The following is a 22,833-nucleotide window of genomic DNA, read 5'->3' on the forward strand; positions in this document are numbered from 1 at the left end:
GCTCACAAATTTGGTACTGCTCAGGCTACATCTTCATGCGAAAGAAAAATGTCAAAGAAATGAAAAAAGAGACAAAAATGAAGAATGCATTCAAAAATGTACATTTTTTTTCTTTCTCTCCATTGACAATTTGCCAATGTTCCCCATCCCCCCCCCCCCCCCCTGTCCCTTAAAGCACTTAAATATCAGGCTATGACAATAGGGTTTTAAGTTGTGAAATATTTCTGGGTCCAATCACACCAAATATCTCTAAAATCTTGCCACAGCTTAATCTCAAGACTTATTCTCTACCTTCAACAATTAGATACATGAACAGAAAATCCTGCTGTGATTAAGAGAAAAAAACAGAAAAATGTCTGTCGAAGTAATTATTAATTTGGACCCGGAAGTAATCTTTTGTTCGAATTACATCACACTTAACAGCTCTATAGCAATGTCATAATAATATACATTTTCTCTCTCTAGATCCCCCAATATTTTTTATATCAACTTAAATCACTGATATATATAGGCTATGACACTGGCAATATCATTATAATTTATTAGAATTTACAACAAAATCTCACAATTAAGTCCTTTTTGCTTCTCTTTTCCCTTCTAGCAGAGCCTATTTTCCTTTTGTTTTGGTTGAGAGAGAAAGATGGACTCTGCTGATGTAGGACGTTATTTCTGTCACACATGTGTGGCGTAACACTGTCATGATTTTGACAGCTGCTCTTATCAAACAATGTTTGGCGCCACAGTGAGTTACATGTGCTCATACGCACTACATGTAATCGGTTAAAAACCGATTTTAAAACTGGTTTTGTTCGTGTACCATTGTGGACGGCGGTGTATCAAAGGAAACGTTCTACATCTGCAAATTCTTCTTCCTCCCCACCTGAAAGAAGGCAGAGAAAGAGAAGAGAGACTCTGCTAGCAAGGAAAGTTTCTCTTGTTTCCTCATTAAAAAAGTCAACTGAACAAAAATTGATAAACTTACCATATAAAAGTTTCACAACTTTTAAAATACTTTTTAAACTTCCTCTTGCTAATGTGAATTCTAGAAGAATCTTTAAACTTTCTGGGTGTATACTGCCTCCAAAGCTACAATATAACATTCATCATAAATGTTGAGTAAAAGTATTGAATATCTAAATCCATGTACATGTACAAGTGACTAATGTAAAAGGATCTTTTCATGACCTCAATCTCAAAAGATTATTTTATTTTTGGGGACTGACTGTTCATTATCCATGTCTTATTAAGGAGCTAATAAAAAGAGAAGGGTGTTGCCATAAGATTTACTCATAGGGGGCTAGTCAAAAACATACAATACATACAAAAAATATTATTATTATTTGGCAACCCCCCTCTTTATTAGCTGGCTAGCTCACTACATATAAATATCCAAAGGAAAAAATCTTTGTATGTTTTTGACATTTTTGAGAAAGTAGGGGGGGTGAGTCAAAAACATTTATGATAGATGGGGGGTCTTTTGAAATTTTTTACAAGAACACGCGGAAATGTGGGTGGGGGGGGGGGGGGTGGGGTGTAAGGATTTTTATTTTGGATAGGAGAGAACATGATGGGGGAACAATATGATATCATGAAATATGTTGTGAATCTTGCTAGCTCCCCCTTATGTAGACATGAATAACGATGGTCCCTTGGTGCTCCTAAAAAGACAAAGAAAAACCTTACCTTACTACAGAATGTAGAAAGCTCTCAACTTCATCCATCACATTTTGTGACATGAATGAAGGTCTTTCTGGTGAGCTATGTGACAATGAAAGAGGTCTCATGTGCTTCAAAGCTGACCTGAAGAATAAAAATAAAAAATAAATAGATAAAACAACAGACAAACTCTTCTTCCACTTCATTCCAATTGAAATTATTTGAAGAAGTTGATTTTTGTGGAGGAAGAAAAATTGGAGAACACGGAGAAAACCCCACGAAGCCCAGAAATCATCAATAAATTGATCAACTCTATTCGGAATTGAACCCAGGTCACATTACTGCTACACCACTTGTGCTTCCTTACTTTACTGAGACAACCTGAGCCTGTAAATTTTTAACTGTATATCAAGCTAACCTTGTGACAGCAAGAAGGGTGTCTCGTAGGTGAGGGGCAAGTGGCAACGCTGCTTGTGCTGTTGCACCAAGTATTGAGAGGTACCACACAGCTGATGCATCTCCTACACTCATACCCTTGCTTCTTAACACCCTGAAGAAATGAAAAATGCAAAGACTCAAGTTATCAGGGTAGAGAGGGACTTAATACCATGAACTATTCCAAGACACTATGTATAATAAAATAATCATGGTGGCTCTTCCCTGCGTACCTACCCCCCTACCCCCTCTACTTAACTGTACTGAACACTTTAAATCAATATTGGTATCTTACCTGAATCCAATAGCCTTGAGGCCACGAACTCTGGTATCACACCCATCACTATGGCAACGTCTTATGTTGATTTGAATAACTAGAATTAAACGGAAAGAAACCTTAGACCAATAGTTTACTGCGAGATAACAGAACCTTGAATTAATAATTATGTTTCTTACTAGGATAGGGTGTCTTGACATTTTCTATTAAGGTGTAGTCCCCAGTGATGTGGCTGCAAAGGAAGAGATTCAAGATTGTCAAAATAAATAATTATGGGGGAAAATATAAAATAGAATGGGAATTTGTGGCTCCTTTTTCATTAAATTCCAAATTGAAATTTTGACATTGATTTTTTGGGGTTTTTAGAATGTTTTAAAAAATTGTGTAAAATGTTTGTAGGATGTGACCTGGAAGGATGGATGAGAGAGTCAAGGGTCAAGCCGACTTGAGAGGGAACAAGATCAACAGAGAGTAGACAAGTGACTTTCTGGATTGGATAAAGTTGGACAAATGCATATAAAACATATCATTGCAAACATTTGTTTTCTTGTGTCATCATCATCAGGTTTTCCCTCTCGGCCCATCCCACGCCTTAGGGCACAACTGCTCCGGGAAACGTCCTCTGAGCAGATGTATGAACTTGGTTTTGTCCATCATTTATCAAAAAGGACCTGTTTCTGGAGGGCGTCATTCTCCATGAAAAAATGGATAAAGCAAAACCCTTGAAGCACAAAAGAGAGCCAACAACCAACCCTATCACTTTACTGATATATATGACACTGAGTCTGGGAATCAAATCTGGGTAACTGTTATTGAGGAGTGAAATAAAAATTCCCATACATCTAGTAAGATTTATCATGAATCATGATCGATTTGTCAATACCTTGGTATTCTGACATCTCCTATCTCTCTGAGGTGTTGTTCATCTCTGCCTGCCATGATAACAACATGCTGAGGCATGTAACTCTGGTCTGCTGAAGCAACATTGATTGACAGCTGCTTTAGAACAACATTTGGACGCATCCTTAACCTGAAAAGCAAAAATAATATATATTACATTGGAACAAAAAATAACTGGTGCGGCTGGAGATTTACCCTGGGGCATTTTAGGATAGTACCATGAAAACAATAGCAAATCCCCTAACTAGGGGGAGGGGGTAGTAGAACTGAACCACTACCCAGGTACTGTAGGTTTATCATAGACCAGAGAACCCAGAAAAGGGTTAGCCGTGTTGGTGGGAATTTGATGTTTATTACGTAGTCAACGTACCTAACCCAGTGTGATCTGGCTGGACCATCAGACTGCCAATAGCTATTGGAATCATTATTGACAACTCTAGAATGAAGACAATCCAGATGATATCATGATTATACACTGTAATGTTGTTGCTGCTGATAGCTACTTAATGATGATCATAATGATGAAGTTGATGCTGATGTTGCTGCTGCAATGATATGAATGATAATGATTATGCTGGTGCTGGTGCTGATTGAAAATCTGGTGATGATGATGACAATGATGATGATGCTGATGATGATGATAAAACCCATTTCCCGTAGTGTAGTGTCATGTCGTTGCTGCTGCTGCTAATTATAATGATATGGAAGACGATGATTATGGTGCTGTTAGTGATGCTGATGATACTTAATATTGATGATACTGATGATGACTGATGCTTGTACTGATACTGAAAATCTGATGATGCTGATGACAATAATGATAATGATGATGGTGCTGCTGATGATGATGATGATGATGCTGATGGTAATTATGACAGCCATTTCTGGTAGTGTAGGGCATACAGTATACTCACCTCATTGCATCTGATTTATTTGATGACACTTCTATATCCATGTAGCATTTTGTCAAAGGTTTGAGAATCTCACCATCCTCTATTGATGGTGATCTATTACTTAGATTTACTGGAAAACAAAACTAGCTTTAGAACAGACAAAAAACTTCAGTTGTTTCCATACTAATTGCCCTATTTCACTATGACGTCACTGCTTGTTTATGTGGGGGATAGAATCACCAAATCCAATAGAAAATTCAACAACATTTGCTCCTGGCGAAACAGTTTAATCTACTGTAAAATGGCCTAGTTTTCAGATATAATACATGTACGTGTTAATATGTACTAAAAATATTCTGTAAGTTTGCTGGCTATTCTACTTCTCTTGGTGGATTGATACAGGTTTTAGAACAATTTTCGGTGAATTTGCGTTGATTTGACCCCCTTCGACAACCATGATCCTTTGCATTTAAACAATAGATTGTTTTGATGTGACATCATAGTGACATAAGGAAATTAAAAGGCAACTCATCTAAAATACCTGTGGTTCATGATTACAGTATCATAACATTACCATTTGTAAGATGCTGATTGACATGAACTCATGCAACAAGTTATCGAGCAGTAGACTACCATCAATCAAAAAATAATCATTAGAGTACTTAAGAAAGATGGGAAGTCTTTACTTGATTGACATTGGTCTGTTGCCATCAAACCTGTCGCATTAACCTTTGTCTCAATCATTGAGTAGCAATAAAACAGTGGTAAACTGATGATATGTCTTTCATGAGTAACACATTTCTTTACCTTTTTCTTTGAATGCTTCAATATGTGCTTGAAGAACTTTAAGCCTCATTTCAGAAGTGTTACAAAATCCATCCAAAGCAGGGATGGGTAGGGATGTACTTTGGGACCTATTTCTCATTAGAAACTAAAAAAAAAAAATTTACAGATAGTACTATCAAGGCTTTCAGGTGATACAGACATATTGAAATATAGGGTTTTATTGTTTTTGACTATAGAAAATTGACATTGTTTTTGACAATTAAGTTTGTTCAAGGTCACAAAACAGAACAAGTTGCTACAAAGTTGATAAAATTTGCAAAATTAAATCTTTAATCTTATACTCATTAATTATTCATGAGCTCATCGACCAACCAGGGTTTCTTATTTGTACCACGTGCAGTAGTTTGAAACCCCCATCAAATACGACCGCACCCATTTCAAAGTTCTAGTACTACTACTCGGACTTTGAAATATTTCCAAGTACTAGAACTTTGAAATAAAAACAAACATAACAAAAAGAGTATAAGATGTCGTGTCAAATACTCATCACTGTATTCTATAGGGGTTTGAAACCCCAATAGAATACAGCAACTAGTATTTGAAACATTACTAAGTGAGAAGTCTTCTCACTTTACAAACTACTTAATACTTAATACTACTTAAATGACTAAAGAACTAGCTTGGTTTCGGCAAGCAATCAAAATAATTGTCAAGAACTTGGGTCTGTGTTTTGTGCCAAAATCTCTTATTGACAAAGCAATGGCTGCAATAACATTTGATAACTCAAGATACCTTCAAGAGCTTCTGTCCATGGTTCAAAACTGTTTCAGAGTTCTCAGCAAAAGCGTCAACAAAACCTAGTCAAGAAAAAATTATTGAGCCAAGAATTTTCTTTTAAATCACAAGTGGAAAGTGGGGATATCACTCTCATCATCATCATCATCATCAACAACAACAACCTCATATCATCATCAACATTATCTGACATCATCATCATCATTGCCATCATCATCATCATCACCAATCATCATCATCATCATCACCATCGACATCATAATCATCACCATCAACAACATCAACATATCATCAACATCATCTGACATCGCTATCATCATTACCATCATCATCTTCACCATCAACATTATCAGCACCTCATCATTGTATCATCATAATCACCATCTCATCACCATCATAATCTCAGAAATACTTAAGGGAATAAAGCCCTTACAAAAAAGGAACACTCTTGCAAGTACTCTAAATACTGACTCTGCAGCATAAAAAAATAAAGTACATATAAATATTGTACACAAACCTGGAGTAAGCGAACAGGATTGTAATGACTTGGTTGATGTTCTTAGGTCACCTTTGGCACTCACTGCCCCCCCTGGCAACCCTTGTAATGTCTGGAAGAAGCCAATATATAAGTGTTCAAACTCTCTATGAATGAGCTGCCACTAATAATATACTACAGTGACATAGCCATTCAGAATGAGGATATGTAATGGTAGTCTCTATGAATGAACTGCCACTAATAATATACTACAGTGACATAGCCATTCAGAATGAGGATATGTAATGGTACTCTCTATGAATGAGCTGCCACTAATAATATACTACAGTGACATAGCCATTCAGAATACGGATTCATAATGGCACTTAACAATCCACTACTCAGTAAATGGGTACATTATATATAGTGACAAGGTAAAACTTACCTCCAGAAAATATTCTACCACAACATGCCCATTGCCCTCGGCATCAAATTGATTAAAAAGCTGCAATAAAATCATATTAATTTTTTTTAATATTAAAAAATTGAAACAGCTTAACAGCAATGTAACTTATATCTTATTAACATTGGTATACATCCCTTTTACATCATTGTATGGCACTCACAGCATTCCACTTGCACATTGCAACAACTAGTTATACTACTAGACTTACTGTCTAAATGATACCACAGGGAACCCAAATACTTACTTCTACACATTCTTCTCTGTTTGCTCCCCTGCCCACCAACATGTCGGTAAACTGGGACAAGCTGATGTACTCCTTGAAAATATAAAATAAGATTTTTAATTAATTCATTTTAAATTTTTCCAATAATCTAATAATCATGCAATATTGGAGTGTTTCAATGTTGCACTATCAAATATAGCACTGCCACATCGCTACACACTAACTGTTTCACTAGATACTAGGCAACAAGCTAGAAAGTCTATAAATCAAGTATCCCAGCAGAGTAATTTACCAGCCCAGATTTAATAATCCAAAAACCCTCATTAAGTAGTGCAATGAGATGAAAGAAAATTAAACTGCTTTAGTTAGGAACTGTGGTAATAAACATACATCATGGCGTCCTCTTCTCTCCTCCAGCCATCTGACGATAGTACTGACGTGTTGCTGAAGTAAACCCTCATTGGCCTCTTCCCTAAAACCAACAGAAATACAATCAGTTAATCTTATAATTATCACCATCACTACCATCATTTGTCACCAACATCATCATCAATACCATCATCATCGTCATCATTACCTTTCGTCATTACCATCATCATCATCATCAATACCATCATCATCATTAATACGAGCATCATCATCATCAATACCATCATGGTTGTCATCATCATCATCATCATCACTGCCATCATTGCATAGGTCATTATTATCACTACCGTCATTGTTCTCATCATCATCATCATCATCACTGCCATCATTGTGTGACCAAGTGGATGTTGAACGGCAAAGATGATGAAACTCATTGCAGGTCTTTTCCAAGATAGGTCGCAGGAAAATAAGTGAAACTAAAACTAAAACTTGGACTAAACAAAAACACAACTAAACAGCACAAAATCTGGAACAGAACTGATTTATTTTTCAAATTACGAATACTGTTGCGTGATCACTTACATCATCATTCCAAATATGGCTAGTACAAACATAACGCAACAAACTCGAATAAATCTTCAACCAGTATGTTATCAACCAGTTTTCAACTTGGTTACAATTGCATAGGTCATTATTATCACTACCATCATTGTTCTCATCATCATCATCATCATCACTGCCATCATTGCATAGGTCATTATTATCACTACCGTCATTGTTCTCATCATCATCATCATCATATTCAATTAAGAAATATTTTTATCAGTTACTCACTTGATTTTCCCAGCAGCTTCTCTTAATAATGCATGATCAAAAAGAACACTAATGTCCAGCCCTCCTTCAAATGAATCTAATAAAGGGATCCACAACAGGCATTAACAATACATTACATACAACAATGATTTTAAATTTGTACATGCTCTATTTCAACTTCAAACCATTTACTAACCAGGTGAAAATGAAGCCTTTCCCTCCTGTTGAGAGATGGGAATGAATTAATAATTTCCCTTAAATTTTGTTATAACAAAATATTAAAGATTATGATGGAAATGATATTCAATAGAACATTTGCATGATGGCATCATTTGACTCCCACTACAAAGGAGCTTTGCAAATTTTCTTTCTTATTTAAATTTGTATTCCTCATGAGAATAGTAAGACAATTGGACAATTTTGTAGTTTTAGAGAGCCAATACAAACCAACATCTTGGCTTAAAACATATATGTTAATAACTGGTTTAAAATAATTTAATAAAAAGACCAATCTAAAGTCTACTGAGCTTATGCATCATATGACGAAAATGTAAAAATCAGCTTACTTTTTACCAGTCATAAATATTAAATACTCTAGTTTCGTTGTCCACAGAAAAAATTCGAAGACTAAAGGCTTAGATTTTTGATAAAAAGTATAGAATAGAGTAGTTATTAAACTGTTGCAAGAAAAGAAAAGATATTGAATTATAAATTTTTTAAATAGCGATCAAGAGCCACCTCTTGATTGGCTTCAGTTGCAGAATTGCGAGCTGAGAACAAGACTTACCTCCAAAAAATCGGCATCATCGTCATCGTTATCATTCATAGCACCAGATGGTGCGTTCCCCATTATTTCTAATTTGAAAAAGGAGGAGTATTCCCAGTTACTTGGAGTCAAACATTAAAACAAGCCAAAAACTGTGGACGACGAGGACTCGCCATTTTGAATGTAAAGCCTCGTTTGGGTTCTGACTGAGTATTTTGGAGAAACTGGGACCTAGAGGAAGCTTGTCACCAGGCTCCTCGTTATTTTCCTTTTCTTCTTCGTCTTCTTTTTTCTTTCTTTCTTTCTTTCCTTCTTTCTTTCTTTCTTTTTTTCTTTCTTTCTTTCTTTCTTTCTTTCTTTCCAATCATTCATTCATTCTTTCTTTCCAATCGTTCATTCATTCTTCCTTTCTTTTTAGCTTTCTTTCCCACATTCCTTCTTATTTCTTTCTTACCTTCTTTTTCTTACTTTGAAAAATGCATGAATAATTAATGCCACCTTAGAACAATACAAAATCACTACAGTAAAGTCATATGTAAACCCTGATACAGAATTCTTCCTGATTTGCATAAGGTTGACTTTGAAATATCTCGGCCAAATTACATTTAATGATATAATGTTAAAATTTTTGCTCTTAAAAAGAAAGCATTAATCTATACATTTTAAAAGTAATATACAATATTCGCGTGAGATCTGTATGAGGTTTAAAACAGCTCGCTGTATTACTTCTTTCTAACTCTTTTCTCCTTTCCTTTCTTCCTTCCTTCCTTTCTTAACTTCCTCTCATTCTTTCTTTCAATTCTCAGTACTTTCTTTCTTGTCCTACCTAACTCTTCACCAATATTTGAATTCGCTACTCACCGCGCTATTTCATTATTCAATTAATATTTCTAAGCTCTTTAGGGCTTTTTTTTGTTCTACAAACCAAATCGGCACCTCAGTTCAAGACTGTTCCATATCCTTAGCAGTCATTCTTTGCTTCTATAGCGACCACTGAACCAAATACAATAGAATAGCACGATTGAATAAAACGCCATAGTAGATCAAGAAAGTTTTTGATTGTCAAGATCAACGTTGTCGTAAAAACATCGGCCTTGAATAGATGATATAATCAATAATTCATATTCTGCAATAAGATGTTAGTGTCCTAACTATGCGGTTAACGTTCTAAAACGCCAACATATATAGCTAGGAAACTAACGCGCCACACAAGAATATAGTCAGGACTCGCTCGGTACTGATCACTACTGACACTAAGTAAGTACCGAAACTATCACAAACTATGCTTAATAGCACATAACTATTACAAAGTCTTTTTGAATTGAATTCCCTTGCTTCTTAGTTAGTTATGCCGTGATATCTCCGATTCTTCTAACCAAGAGGGTTAAGTAAATGGAATAATTTCCTCAGAATGATGTATAACGGAATGTAAGATGCCCCGAATAAACCACATATAGCTTTTGAACAAATCGTAATTACGAAAACTTTATTCAGTGTGTTATTTATCATCCATATAAAAATGATGGTCTGAAACTGCACTGCAAAGGATTTTTTTAAATTTCGACAACAAAAAAATTTTTTAAACACAATTTCTGCGGAGTTACCTAAGGATTGTCATCAAAGATTTCAGTATAATCAAAGATTTCAAGGCACGTCCGCACAGTAACCAATACGTGACATTTTCGGAAAAACCCTCAAACTTTATGAAAATGAAATATAGAATAATCGTTGAGCTTAGTTGTAGCGGGCAGAGATTATGATTTTAATGTAAACGCACTCGCATTTTTCATTAACTTTTTCCAAGAGAAAATTAACTAAAAAAAGGAATCTCTGGTATTCGTAAGACAAAGTACAAAAAATTTTCATATTCTCTCGGTTTTTCAAACTTTTGAGCGGTTTCAGATATAAACGCGTGTTATGAAGCGAAAACTTATGAAAGTATACCTTATAGAATTCCTAACTTGAATTTTTTTTTTAAACTTAGCAGGTATAATTAACAGTTCAGTTGAATAAATGACGTAAAAATAGTTGACGTTTGAAGGTCTTATAGCTTGCATTCTTTCACCTGTCCAGGCTACTGAGTCTAACAACAAACATCAAACAAACACTCAAATATTAAATAATTCCACAGGGAACCCACCCAACGTCATTATGAATTCTACCGTCAAAGTTTTCATGATCAAGTGGCTTACCATGATCCTATATGCTGCCGCCACAAACGCTAAATGCAACTCCTCTTCTGCTATTGGCTACATGCTAACTGGTCACGTGTACAGGGATTTCTCCGCCCCAGAGCCCTTGCAGTGCTACTCGGCCTGCAAAGAAGAAGAACCACAATGTAGGAGTTTCAACTTCCACGCGGACAAGAGGATCTGTGAACTGAACAACCATTCAAAGGAAAGTCGTCCTTCTAACTTTGTCCCTAGGGATGTGACTGTGTACTTCCATAGCTGTTACAGAGGTATTTGAAACAATTTTAATATTCTTTATTCTTTTAGTGGTGTGGATTCATGTTCGCCTGCATTCTTGGCCTGACATGGTTCTCATCCTTTTCAACTTTTCTCCCTGTACGATTTTCGGTGCTGACCAGGCAGAGAAACGTATATGCGCAGGCTCGCTACAGGAACGATTGTGTTAAAATGCGCAATAAGAATGGTACGTGACTTAAGTCGAGAGTCGAGAGGGTCTTGGACAGCATCACTTTGACATACACTCATTCTTACTTAAAAAGCTTGCATGCTAAATAGTCTTCATATGCTAGAAAACTTCATAGACCAACATTGCTAGGGGGAATGTAGCACATTAATTTTTGCAGAAGACATATCGTAGCTAGCAAATTTCTTACACTTGGTTTCTCTTCAAAGAAGTAAACATTGTATTGATTAGTTACCCCTTCGTTTCCAGATGGTCTTGGCCAAACAAAGGCACTAGCTGCCAACTCCTGTGCAGAAATCCTTGAATACGAAGACTCTGTCGGAGATGGTTGGTACTGGATACGCACTGACCCTGCAAGAAACGAAAGCGCAGAGATTTACTGCAATATGACAAATGGCGGAAGTAAGATATAGTGAGCTGACAGTACGTCGGCCCATTTAACCTTTGGATTGAATTAATCATATAAGTATATATATTAGTCATATAGTTTGACTTCATAGCGTAATAATCAAATGCGCAATATATTAGATAATAGATAATTAATATTAGTAGATAATTAATAGACGCAGACACTGAGGGTGTTCACTGTCAGGGTTTCTTTACGTCCTTAGTGGTTAGAATCCTTTTACGTCCCTACAATGCAAGGTCGTACCGCCATTTTAAGTGAGTAATACGAGTCAAGTGAAGGTCTAACCATTCGTCGTTGTTATTACAAAGACAGCACCTTCTCCTCAGTTATTTTTTAGACCTGAGTGTTAGTTCGTCCGGGGATTAAAGCCAAAACATTCCGCACGAAAGTCCGATGCTCACTGGACGCAACCAACTGAGCCAATCTGTGTTAATAATATTATATATATACTCTTAGCAAGCGTATTTTTCTTTCAGATATGTCATCGTCGTTCGATCTCATCTTTCCTACAACACGCAACACAACTAACTATGCAATAATTGACACAACCATTGGAACCTTGAGTGCTTTTACGGTCTCCCTGTGGTTGAAAACAACCGAGAAGATACTGGCGCCTTTTTCGTATGCAGTGCCGTCTCAGATGAATGCGATTCTGCTCATTATAGACGAAACTGGGTTTCTGAGATTTCTTGTGAACAACAACCAACTGTAAGACATGCATTTATTTATGTCAACATTTGAAACTAGAGATTGCGGCCATGCATGTTAACTATCTATGTATGCTGCCATAGCTCTTGGCAGAAGCAAGTGGCATGGAGGGTTAAATTGGGCACGAAATTGGGCACTGAATATTTGCACGGGGATTGGGCAAAGCTTTTCGGTAGTATGAACATGACGCATTGTGGGAAATCCTATGTAGCAAGTAGTTGATGTAATGATTCATAAAAATCGAATGAAACACACCTAATACACGTACAGATAGAATATATTTTCGGAATCATGCATTACATCGACTCAGTGCATGTAGGTTCTCCTGATGCAATGTGGCCTAGCTTCGGCGCAAACATCATTATTGTTCATATACAGCTATTTCATAAAAGGTTGGTGAAGGTTTTGTCTAAAATGTACTATAAAAGAATGTCCGATTCAATAAGCCAAAGTTCAGATAAATATGGAATTTTCCCACACTACATGTATATATATGAATATAATAATTTCAAGCTTGGTAAGCGGCGTGCAACATGCTGAATGCAACATAAAGTTGATCAGCACCTTTTGACATTCCTTTCACGGTTTTAATCAGTGGATTGTTGCTTTTCTAGTGATGGTCAAGTACGAAGCCTTGACGATAACGCATGGCATCACGTGGCTGCCACGTGGGAAAGTGTGACTGGGCATGCGCAAGTCTTCATTGACGGAGTCCTAACTTTAAACAAAGCAAGCATTTCTCTTAACACCAATATCGCTGCCGGAGGAAAAATCGTGCTCGGACAGGACCAAGACACCATGGGAGGAGGCTTTGATATTCTGCAGTCCTTTGCTGGCGAGTTGACTCATGTCTATCTCTGGGATACCGTTTTGAGCGCTGACGTTATTGCGCAGATGTCACGTGTCTGTAAGGAGTTCCCGTACCCTGGTCACGTGGTTGGCTGGAAGGATTTCGATGGAAGTCTACACGGGGAGGTCCTGCGTCGGAATCTATCTCGATGTAAGCTTGAACAAGCTTGAGACTGAAGTTATTTTCCAGTTTGTCAGCCATTTTGAAAGTTTACCACGCCTTTGCATGAAAGCACGCCAAGAATGCCAAGCTCAGCCAATCAGTATCGAGAATTCTGCAGAAGAAAAAACAAATATAGCGATACTTCATCGTGTTTGCTAACAAAACCATTGAGGTGTTAATATGCCAATCATTGTCACAAAAGCTCTTCACAAGGTCCTTTGTGTGTCACCAGCCAAACGCGATCTCTGGTTGACAGATGATCAAAGGCTTAAGTGTCATATGATGTATAGCTATTGGATGGCATACAAAAAATGTCAGTCAAATGACTGTATTTAAAATGACTGTATTTTACCGTTTCTTCTCTAAACACTAGCTGATTTTCTCAACTTAGGATAAAAATTATTTGCACTTGACATAGCCCTCAGGCTGTACATCAGTCAAAGAGTTAAATTAAAAAGTTTCAAACACTTTGGTCGTCTATGATGCCATTTTAGATAAATAGTTTGCTGATAACCAGCGAAACGAAAGAGGATTAAGTCTTGGTTTGGTGAAGCTCCTATCCCCTTGTCTGCCATCTTTCTTGTTGGATTTTGCACAGTGAGCCTTGCAAGGTGGTCAGTGAAAAATCCAAATTCCCTCTTTTGTACCTTTATTTCACTTATCCAAAATCGAAGCACTATCGAATACGGTCAAGAAAATCTTGTTTTGCAGTAAATATTGAAGCGGGGGTTGGAGGGTGGGGGCGGATGGTCAAAAAAGATGTTTTCTGGCCATACATTTCCTTATAATTGTTTTTAGCGGGTCAAGGAAGGACTTGTACAACAAATTAAAATCTCTAATATAACGTGTTCATAATAGGCCTTTGAATTTTTGGAGATTTCTTTCAGGTTTGTTGATGGTTACATTTTTAATCTAAGGAATACGTCCTCTGTTCTGCACCACTAAAAGACATGGCATCCCTTTGGTGAATATCAGGAAAGATTATGCATGGGCGCCATGTTGGATGGCATAACCGAAACGGCATGTCATCCATCATTGTGCCTATTTTGATTCTCGTCGGACTTTTGTCGCATAGAATGAGGAATTGCGAGCGCCAACGTTCCATAGGGCTTTTTGTGGACATATCACCATTAACTCAGCCTTTACAATATAGAACAACAGTGAAGTACTTCTTATCATACCCATTCATTCAACCCTCCGGAGTGCTGATTTAGACCAGGCCTTACAGCTTCCAGTAGAACAAGAAAACACACACTGAGACGCTATTAGTGGCGTGACGCAACACCAGCTACGTCAAATAGCTACTACGAGGAGAAAGCAATGCGTGACCACAATAATCATCCATGTCTAGGTTCAGTTAATAGCACCAATTGTCTCAATATTGCCATGAGGGAATACAAATTTAAAGAAAAAAAGAAAAAAAAAAGAAAATTCGTGAAGCATTATGGTAGTGGGAGTCAAATGACGCCATCATGCAAACGTCCTATTACTGTACACCGTGTCCAAGATGGCAATATTTCGTCCCCTAAAACAGCCCCAAAATGCACTGCAAAGCCAACTCGACCCATTTCCCCCTCAACCTTAGCGGCTGCATAGGAGAATACATTATGATAATAATATAAGTTAAAACCACATAGATATCATTGTTTTAATGCTTCTTCTAACGATACCAAAGCATCTTCTTAATACAATAACTTAGGAGAGTTTGTTAGGATACTACACAAAAATTTTGGTTTCTGACCTTGAATACATGAAAGTCGCATTGGAAGGGAAAATAAGGTTTTAACTTTAACCAGGCTATACCAAGACCAAAATTCGATTTCCTCTTTCTAAATTGCAGAGATAGATAAATAGGTGCCAAAATTAACTCTGGGGGTGAGGGGTGATGGAAGAATTTTGTCTTTCAGCATTTTGAAACTGCAACAGGAAATGACGTTTTTCAGCTTGGCCATGTTGTTCCACTTTACCCATGTGTCATTTGTCGTTTCAGTCATCCATAATAACACAACTTCTTAAGCTTTGTGGAAAAAAAAAAGTTTCTCAAGAGAATGACACATGCTTTGAAAGAGGAAGGGAAGCCAAATAAGTATATTCATTTTGAGTTTTGATTTTTACCAATCTTGCTCAGAAAGAGGAATTTCATTTTGTTAAATTGAGTTTTATGAAAATCTTACATGTAATAGCACACAACATTTTCTTAGCTTAGTCCATTCATGAACATCAAAGCTTAAGAAATATACTGGGAGAAGAATAGAAATGCTTAAGAACTCCCATCTATTCCAGCTTCATCTTTAACTGGCCAGCCAGTATGAGAATAAAGATGGGAGCTCTGTAACTGGCCTTCTACTTTAAAATATGACGTGTGATACTAGAACAAGGAATAATTATAGATTACCCTGGTTATTCAGTTGTCAGAACTCTTCATAGAATGAGGCATAACAATGGAAGTGTACATTTATCAAACAGGATGAAGAGGATAATTCTATAGTGTTGCTCGGCATGTTTGTGGTGAATGAAAAATGTGCTGTATCGCGACTCTCAAATGGTTTTCTGTCTGAGCCAATCAAAACCCACCAAGACTCAAACCATCCAATCACAATATTATGCTTCAACATAGAAGCCATTTAAGAGTTCAGCTAGCATATTTTCATTCACTTACAGTTAATTTTCTATGAAGGATTTCCTCCTCTTGCATAATTTAAGAGGAAAATATCCTGAACTCACAACAAAATCTATACCTCCAAGAAAAACCTTGAGTGCAAAAACACCATACCACATTAAAACAGTGACGGTTTGTCCCCCCCAAAATAATTTAACAATAAATACACGCTAAAGGCCGGTTTAGATGGTACGATGTTCGCCTACAACTATCGTATACAACACGCTGGCGCCATCCTACGACTGTAGTCATAGCGTGTAAATCAAGCCTACAACTTGCCTGCAACAGACGCGAGTGTGATGTATACGATAGTTGTAGGTGAAAATCGTACTGTCTAAACCAGTCTTAAGACCACCCTATAGAGGTGGCTGACACTACTGAAGATATAGTATGCCATGCCAAAGATTAACAATATTATTAGATTATTTGATGGACATTAATTATCAGAAAGTGTGATATTCTGAAAGGTACTAAAAATTTTAGAATTATCAGAACTAAATCACAGAAATTGGGATTGCTGTGTTCTTTTTTTTTTTTTTTTGACACAAAACAGAATGGAATATCCACTTTTTCAAGCAAACGCTTCATAAATTATGATGAAAAGGAAGGAAAAAATGACCAAAAAAAAAAAAAACCTAGCAAAATGAGAAAACAAAATGAAAATATTATCAAAATATCGTCAAAATCTTCTGTATTTTCAGAAGAAATTAAAATTAAAATGCCTGGGCAGATCCAGGGCAATTTCTAGGGGAGGTACAGTAGCTGTTGCCACCAAAAGCATCAAATAACATCTTTAGATTTTACATTCTTTGATGGCTATCCATTCCAACCCCTTTGGATCTGCCCTTGAGAATAATAAATGGCAATAAAGCATCAAATCTACAATAACTGTTATCTAGCAAAGCCAGCACAATCAGCATGCTGAAAACAAAGGAAGCAATGAAATTTTGTCTTTATGTCATTTCAGTTGCCGACTCCTACATTTACCATGTAGGATCAATAATGCAAGACCGTTTTTTACCTAATAATCTATATTCACTCAAGCAGGATTCTCAATAGGAATTTTGTATATACTACTGCTATACTATCGGAATACCTTATACTCTTTCTTGTCAATTATTACTACAGCTGATCAAGGAATCTTTTAAAGGAAGAGATAACTAGCTAAAAACTAGTGTGAGGGAGGGAGGCTGAGGCACTCTAGACAAAACTGCATCATGAACACAACTTCTTCAGGTAGAGCAAAAGAAAAAATCTCGTACATATCAAGGGCTAGGTCACTTCTTATTCTACATCTGTTTCTGGCTTCAAGACTCCCCTAACTATCTCTATGCACTATATTACTATTCTCACAAGGTAATAAAAATTTGTTAAGAATGAAACTTTTATGAAGAATTCTGACAGTGGTATTTAAATGACACTATGAGAACATGCTATAGAGGATTTTTAGTAAATATTATTAAATGTAGTCATTTAAGGTATAAAATTTGCTTGCTTTTCCAAAGATGGAAACAGAGTTTGCTTCAACTAAACGAAATGTATAACCTTGCTAAAACACCTCTACTGAGAATCCTGCACAGGACATTGACTGTGTTTGTACAACTTTTATAGCTTTACCCCTAACGATTTTCAGTAAGGAGTAAATGTATGTACACTTCACCTCCTGCTGGTTTAAAGATGGACACACTTTCTCTTCTTTCTTGTAGGCTTCTTTGGAACAAGAACTGCTCGTATTGCATCATCAAAGACTTTTTTGAGTCCCTTTTGGGTCAATGCTGAACACTCTAGGTATTGGGCTGCTTTTATTTCTTTTGCCATTTGAAGTCCGTTGGCATGGGACAGTGGAGATAGTTTCTTTTCTTTCAATTTTTCAATGGTGTCTTTGTCATCACGTAAATCTAGCTTAGTGCCGACTAGGATAATGGGTACACCTGGGCAGTGATGGCTTACCTCTGGGTACCACTGTATAAATAGAAAAAATTAATGAATGAAAAATACAAGGTTTATACATTTAAGGGCTGGAAATTGAAGAATGATCGAGTAGCTGAGCAAAATTCTCTGGTTTTTACTACCACAATCTTCTCCTATTATTTCAGAACTTAATAAAAATCCTGCTATGACTTTCTGGCTTCAAACCTCTAAAATTCTTCTTTTCCTCTCTGCAATAATACATCAGCCGAGGGAAAAAGATATGACAGCACTATTTTTCTTTGGGTTCTCTGAGGTTTTTTTTAACCTTCCAAAAAATCAACATGTGATTCGAGTGCTGAGTGCTGTAAATAGTGAACATGTTTGTTGTGCATGCTATAGTCAGAACTAATGGGAGAACCCCTAATGACCTTTTACAGTTCTAAAATATTGCATACTTTTGTTACCTTTGCTCTGACGTTCTCATATGAAGCTGGGCTGATTATTGAAAAACAAATTAGAAATACATCCTACGAAGCAAGGAACAACAAATAATGCATTAGAAAAAATAAAGACAAGAATCCCAATAGCCCACTTCCAAGATATGCTTTGCTTGCTACGTACAAAGGTTTCAGTACATGCTAAATTAAATTAATTCTTTTCTCATCCTGAATCACTGACCATTATGCATGTAATATAAACATGTTATCGTTAATTAATCACCACCGCAAGTACAGCAATGATGCAGAATGGCGATGCAGCTCAATGGGGCAGAAATGAAACATGCGGAGGTGCATGCATGACCCCGGAGCACAGCTCTGACCAGTTTGCTGTCCAAGTTAAAATACTTTTACTCTGATGAAGGACTAGTGATCCGAAACGTCGGTAAGTTTTTTCATCTTTTCATGGTGTCAAATCTACCCCTTTATCATTACAAGTTAATATACTAGTCATCAGTCACTCCAGGATGAATGAACCAAGATTCGTTTTTCATCTGGAACATCTTGCAACTAAACTTACTGTCTGGGGATAGGAGAGTGGCCTAAGTCGGTCATAGTCCTCTTGACCTGCAGTATCCCATAATCCTAGATTAATGGGTCTTCCATCTACCATTACATTAGCAGAATAATTGTCAAACCTGAGAAGAAGAAAAAACATATCAAAAGTTTAAAGAATGTATTTACAGATTTTAATTGATCAAGTCATTTTTATAGTTTGGGATATCTGTGGTACTTAAAACACAGGCAACCCAAACCATTTACAAGGAAAGCAAAAAGGGACTACAGAAACAATATACAAAATAACTGTGCACTCTTCTTAAACATTGCTGCATTAACATTGCATTAACCTTTTTTCAATAGTATTACAATTTTAGGCTTAAGGTTTTGCATCTTAAATTTGAAGTGACCGCGTTCTTTGAGTACAAAACCACATCACTAACAGACATTTAATTGCCTGCTATTTCAAATCATCTAGTATATAATTCCTACAGTACTTACACAGTTGGGATATATTCTCCAGGGAATGCATTGGTTGTATAGCTGATTAGCATACAAGTCTTTCCTACAGCTCTGAAATAATACATTATAAAATATGGTTAAGCTATGTATAGTTCCTTAAAACACCTCAAGAAAATATTAATTAAATGATGTCCGCCAAACATACAATAGCCATGTGAATTAATAAATTTTATTAACAGGAGCTAAAATTCCAGATGGTTAGTTCTAGTTGCAGAAACATGAATCTTCAAGAAAACCTTCAAATGAATTATTGATACCCTTAAACAACATCTGGGCTAACCTAAGTCTGGCTACAGCTAGCTCACAGATGAAATTGGAAATTCTCAATCCAGCTACCCGCAGCTATCTTGCATTTTTCCCATAAAATCAAAGGGAAAAAGCAGTCAAATACTAAGACAAGGCCCTGGTTGTATGAAGAGTGAATAGCGCTATCCAATGGATAAACAAACCTTAACCAGTGGATATCCAATAAATTTATCCACTGGATAAGATTGATTTGTCAGATAGGGCTATCCAGCCTTCACACAACTGGTCCCAGCAGTATATTATTTTAAACACCAGTTTATTTTCTTGAAACAACATTCTTGTCACTGAACAGGGATTATACTAGAGATTACAGATACCAAATACAGTATATACACAGCTATTTCAAAAAAAAGTTGGTTAAGGTTTTGTTGCATGTCGTTAGCCAAGCTTGAAATGTATGATATTCATATGTGAACATCGTGAGCACAGACGAGAATAGACCAGAAAAACATGCAAACAGAGTTTGGGAAAATTTCATATTTCTGTGACCTCTTGCTTATTGTAGTCATATCATCCATAGCACATTTTACAACAACTCACGTAAATAACACATTCTGATTGGCTGAGAGCTATGATCACTAAGAGGACAGACACATGGATGACGTAATGTTTTTGAAAACAAGACTCGCCGGTAGGATTTTATCGTAAGGACTGTGATTTTGCGAATTTATTTTGCTAATAAAAGTCGACAATGGAACCAGAAGAGGAACCAAACTTTGAAATTAATCTTGCTGATAGTCTTGCCGACGAATATTTAGTTCTGGAGGCAGAAAAGATAGAGGAAGACGTGAAAAATTCATCTCGCTTTGCAACTTGCGAAGAAAAAGACTTGAATGAGCTTGTACAGTCTGAGATGGCCATTAACTCCATTCCAGCGTCGATCTTCAATGGCTGCTCCATCCAGAACGTGAATGTCTATGTTGTCAAGCGAAATTGACATTGCTTTTCTTAGCTGAACTTATTAGTAAGCTTCGTTTTTTAGAACCTTTGAGTTCTGACTCAAACTCTTTTCGACTTAGCTAAAAAAGTCATTTATAAGTAAATGTCAAAAGTTTTGACCAATAGCAAGCATTCTTTCACAGTGGCTGTCAAAGAACTGTCAAAATTAGCCAATCACAGTGTAGGAAGTTTGGTTGTGAAATGTTGACGTGTTTTATGAAAAAACTTTCGTAAGTCATAAAATAACCTTTGAAGTTTTCAAAAGTAAATAACCGAAAAACCTTCGTCTTACTTCTGTACTCTGTCCTCTAATGATCATGAAAACTAACTATCTTAGCGAAAATATTCAAAAGCTCACAATAATCGGAGCTGTTTGGTCTATCGCCTTGCTTTCCTTGAATGACAAATTTTCGAAAAACTTTTCGCTTATTTTATTTTGTAAACATTTCGCAGTTTGTTGTAAAAAACAGATCGCACATAGATTTCCATTGTCTGTCCTCTTATTGATCATAGATGACGTCTTAAAATGTTCAAAACTTTACAGTGAAACCACTCGCTGCGCTCGTGGTTCCACTTTAGTTTTGAACATTTTAAGACGTCATCTATGATCAATAAGAGGACAGACAATGGAAATCTATGTGCGATTTGTTAATTTGAAAATTTGTTGATATATCTACAGTGTATGTAGAAAAACGTGCAGACAGAATTTGGGAAAATTTCATATTTCTGTGACCTCTTGCTTATTGTAGTCATATCATCCATAGTGCATTTGAATATTTGTTGATATATCTACAGTGTATGTACAACGTCCATTGGAGGAAAGGCAGGAGGGAATTTGGTTGTTGAATATTTCAAGTACAAACTACAAGTATCAAGAAATCCTTATTTCCTGCTATAACAATGGCAATAACATTAAATATTCGCCAAAACATAATCAAAAGGATAACAAATTAATGTTGCATTATTTTGGAATCAACATTAGTATTTATATTCTACATATGCGTGACTTTATCAATATAATATATTGAGTCCTTGTATATATTTTTTCCGCAATCGCGATCCGAATTCTTGAGTGACAAAAAATTATGTATATTCTTGTAGAAAGAAATAAAAATGCGAATTTCATTTATTTATTTATTCTTATCAAATCAAAGATTTTTCCTTTACATGTACAATAAGCGAAGTGAACAGTGAAAGTCACTTAAAATCGCATTTTGGCTTCGTTATCATTTTTCTCGTTACAACGGTGTAAATTAAAGTTGTTTCAACCATTTAATAGTCCAGAATCAAAGTGTCTTAGCCTCAGTTATATTTTATCGGTGAACAGTTAGCAAGGAAGAAAACGAACAAAGGAAAACATGGTCGAAAACTGAAAGTCACTTTATGAGCTAAGACAACGTTGAAGCAAAACACTGGAATTTTGTCGCTTCATTCTTGGGAATTCTGTGCCTTACTTTACGTTAATTCTCGATACATAGCATAATATATATAGCTAGAATCAGGATATATAGGAAAAATAAAAATCTTAAAGGTAAAATACGATAGATGCGAACATAAGGCAAAATGTAGTGAAAAATTCTTCTAGGGACGTACACACACACTACACGTGCATTAACATTCGACAACCAAAAAACCCTCAAAGCATCAACATTTTTCATCAAAAATACCCCTACGCTGTAGTTCAGATAGTGCTGTAACTCACCCATCACCAACAACGACACATTTAATGGCCTGCATTTTACCAGATGCGTTGAAATTTCGAGAAAATTTTGAACTTCAAAAAACTTTTGCCACTTCTCGCCAACGCCTGACTTGACTTCACCACCGCAAGGCATACTGGGATATTTACAATAACACCACCAG

At 36.3% G+C, this 22,833-nt stretch overlaps 3 protein-coding genes across 3 annotated transcripts in view; 1 reads left to right on the forward strand and 2 right to left on the reverse strand.

Annotated features, from left to right (window-relative positions):
- The window catches only part of LOC116302687 (zinc finger ZZ-type and EF-hand domain-containing protein 1), a 44,595-nt gene extending 35,543 nt beyond the window's left edge, over positions 1-9,052 (reverse strand). The window contains exons 1-17 of the mRNA XM_031712034.2: positions 8,876-9,052; positions 8,285-8,309; positions 8,110-8,185; positions 7,297-7,378; positions 6,928-6,999; positions 6,663-6,722; positions 6,260-6,350; positions 5,740-5,804; positions 4,969-5,092; positions 4,183-4,291; positions 3,639-3,704; positions 3,252-3,398; positions 2,548-2,600; positions 2,387-2,465; positions 2,075-2,206; positions 1,684-1,800; positions 983-1,086 (exon numbers count right to left, since the gene is read on the reverse strand). Of these exons, the coding sequence (XP_031567894.1) occupies positions 983-1,086; positions 1,684-1,800; positions 2,075-2,206; positions 2,387-2,465; positions 2,548-2,600; positions 3,252-3,398; positions 3,639-3,704; positions 4,183-4,291; positions 4,969-5,092; positions 5,740-5,804; positions 6,260-6,350; positions 6,663-6,722; positions 6,928-6,999; positions 7,297-7,378; positions 8,110-8,185; positions 8,285-8,309; positions 8,876-8,938 (1,465 nt within the window). The 5' untranslated portion in view covers positions 8,939-9,052. The remainder of the gene's footprint in view (positions 1-982; positions 1,087-1,683; positions 1,801-2,074; positions 2,207-2,386; positions 2,466-2,547; positions 2,601-3,251; positions 3,399-3,638; positions 3,705-4,182; positions 4,292-4,968; positions 5,093-5,739; positions 5,805-6,259; positions 6,351-6,662; positions 6,723-6,927; positions 7,000-7,296; positions 7,379-8,109; positions 8,186-8,284; positions 8,310-8,875) is intronic.
- A 940-nt stretch (positions 9,053-9,992) lies between these two features.
- LOC116302685 (C-reactive protein) lies at positions 9,993-14,105 on the forward strand. Its single transcript, XM_031712032.2, has 5 exons — positions 9,993-10,111; positions 10,986-11,315; positions 11,759-11,911; positions 12,395-12,626; positions 13,241-14,105. Exons 2-5 carry the CDS (start codon positions 11,006-11,008, stop codon positions 13,644-13,646), a joined length of 1,101 nt encoding a protein of 366 aa, XP_031567892.1. The 5' UTR covers positions 9,993-10,111; positions 10,986-11,005; the 3' UTR covers positions 13,647-14,105.
- Positions 14,106-15,272: 1,167 nt separating this feature from the next.
- On the reverse strand, positions 15,273-22,787 carry LOC116302690 (ras-related C3 botulinum toxin substrate 1). The gene is made up of 5 exons (XM_031712038.2): positions 22,673-22,787; positions 19,705-19,776; positions 19,226-19,343; positions 18,673-18,735; positions 15,273-18,259 (listed from the first exon to the last, which is right to left on the reverse strand). Exons 1-5 carry the CDS (start codon positions 22,705-22,707, stop codon positions 17,969-17,971), a joined length of 579 nt encoding a protein of 192 aa, XP_031567898.1. The 5' UTR covers positions 22,708-22,787; the 3' UTR covers positions 15,273-17,968.
- Positions 22,788-22,833: the final 46 nt, after the last annotated feature.

Source organism: Actinia tenebrosa, unplaced genomic scaffold (genome assembly GCF_029948245.1).
Source record: "Actinia tenebrosa isolate PJP-AT-01 unplaced genomic scaffold, QUT_ActTen_1.0 PGA_scaffold17__23_contigs__length_9995812, whole genome shotgun sequence".
Classification (NCBI taxonomy): Eukaryota; Metazoa; Cnidaria; class Anthozoa; order Actiniaria; family Actiniidae; genus Actinia; species Actinia tenebrosa.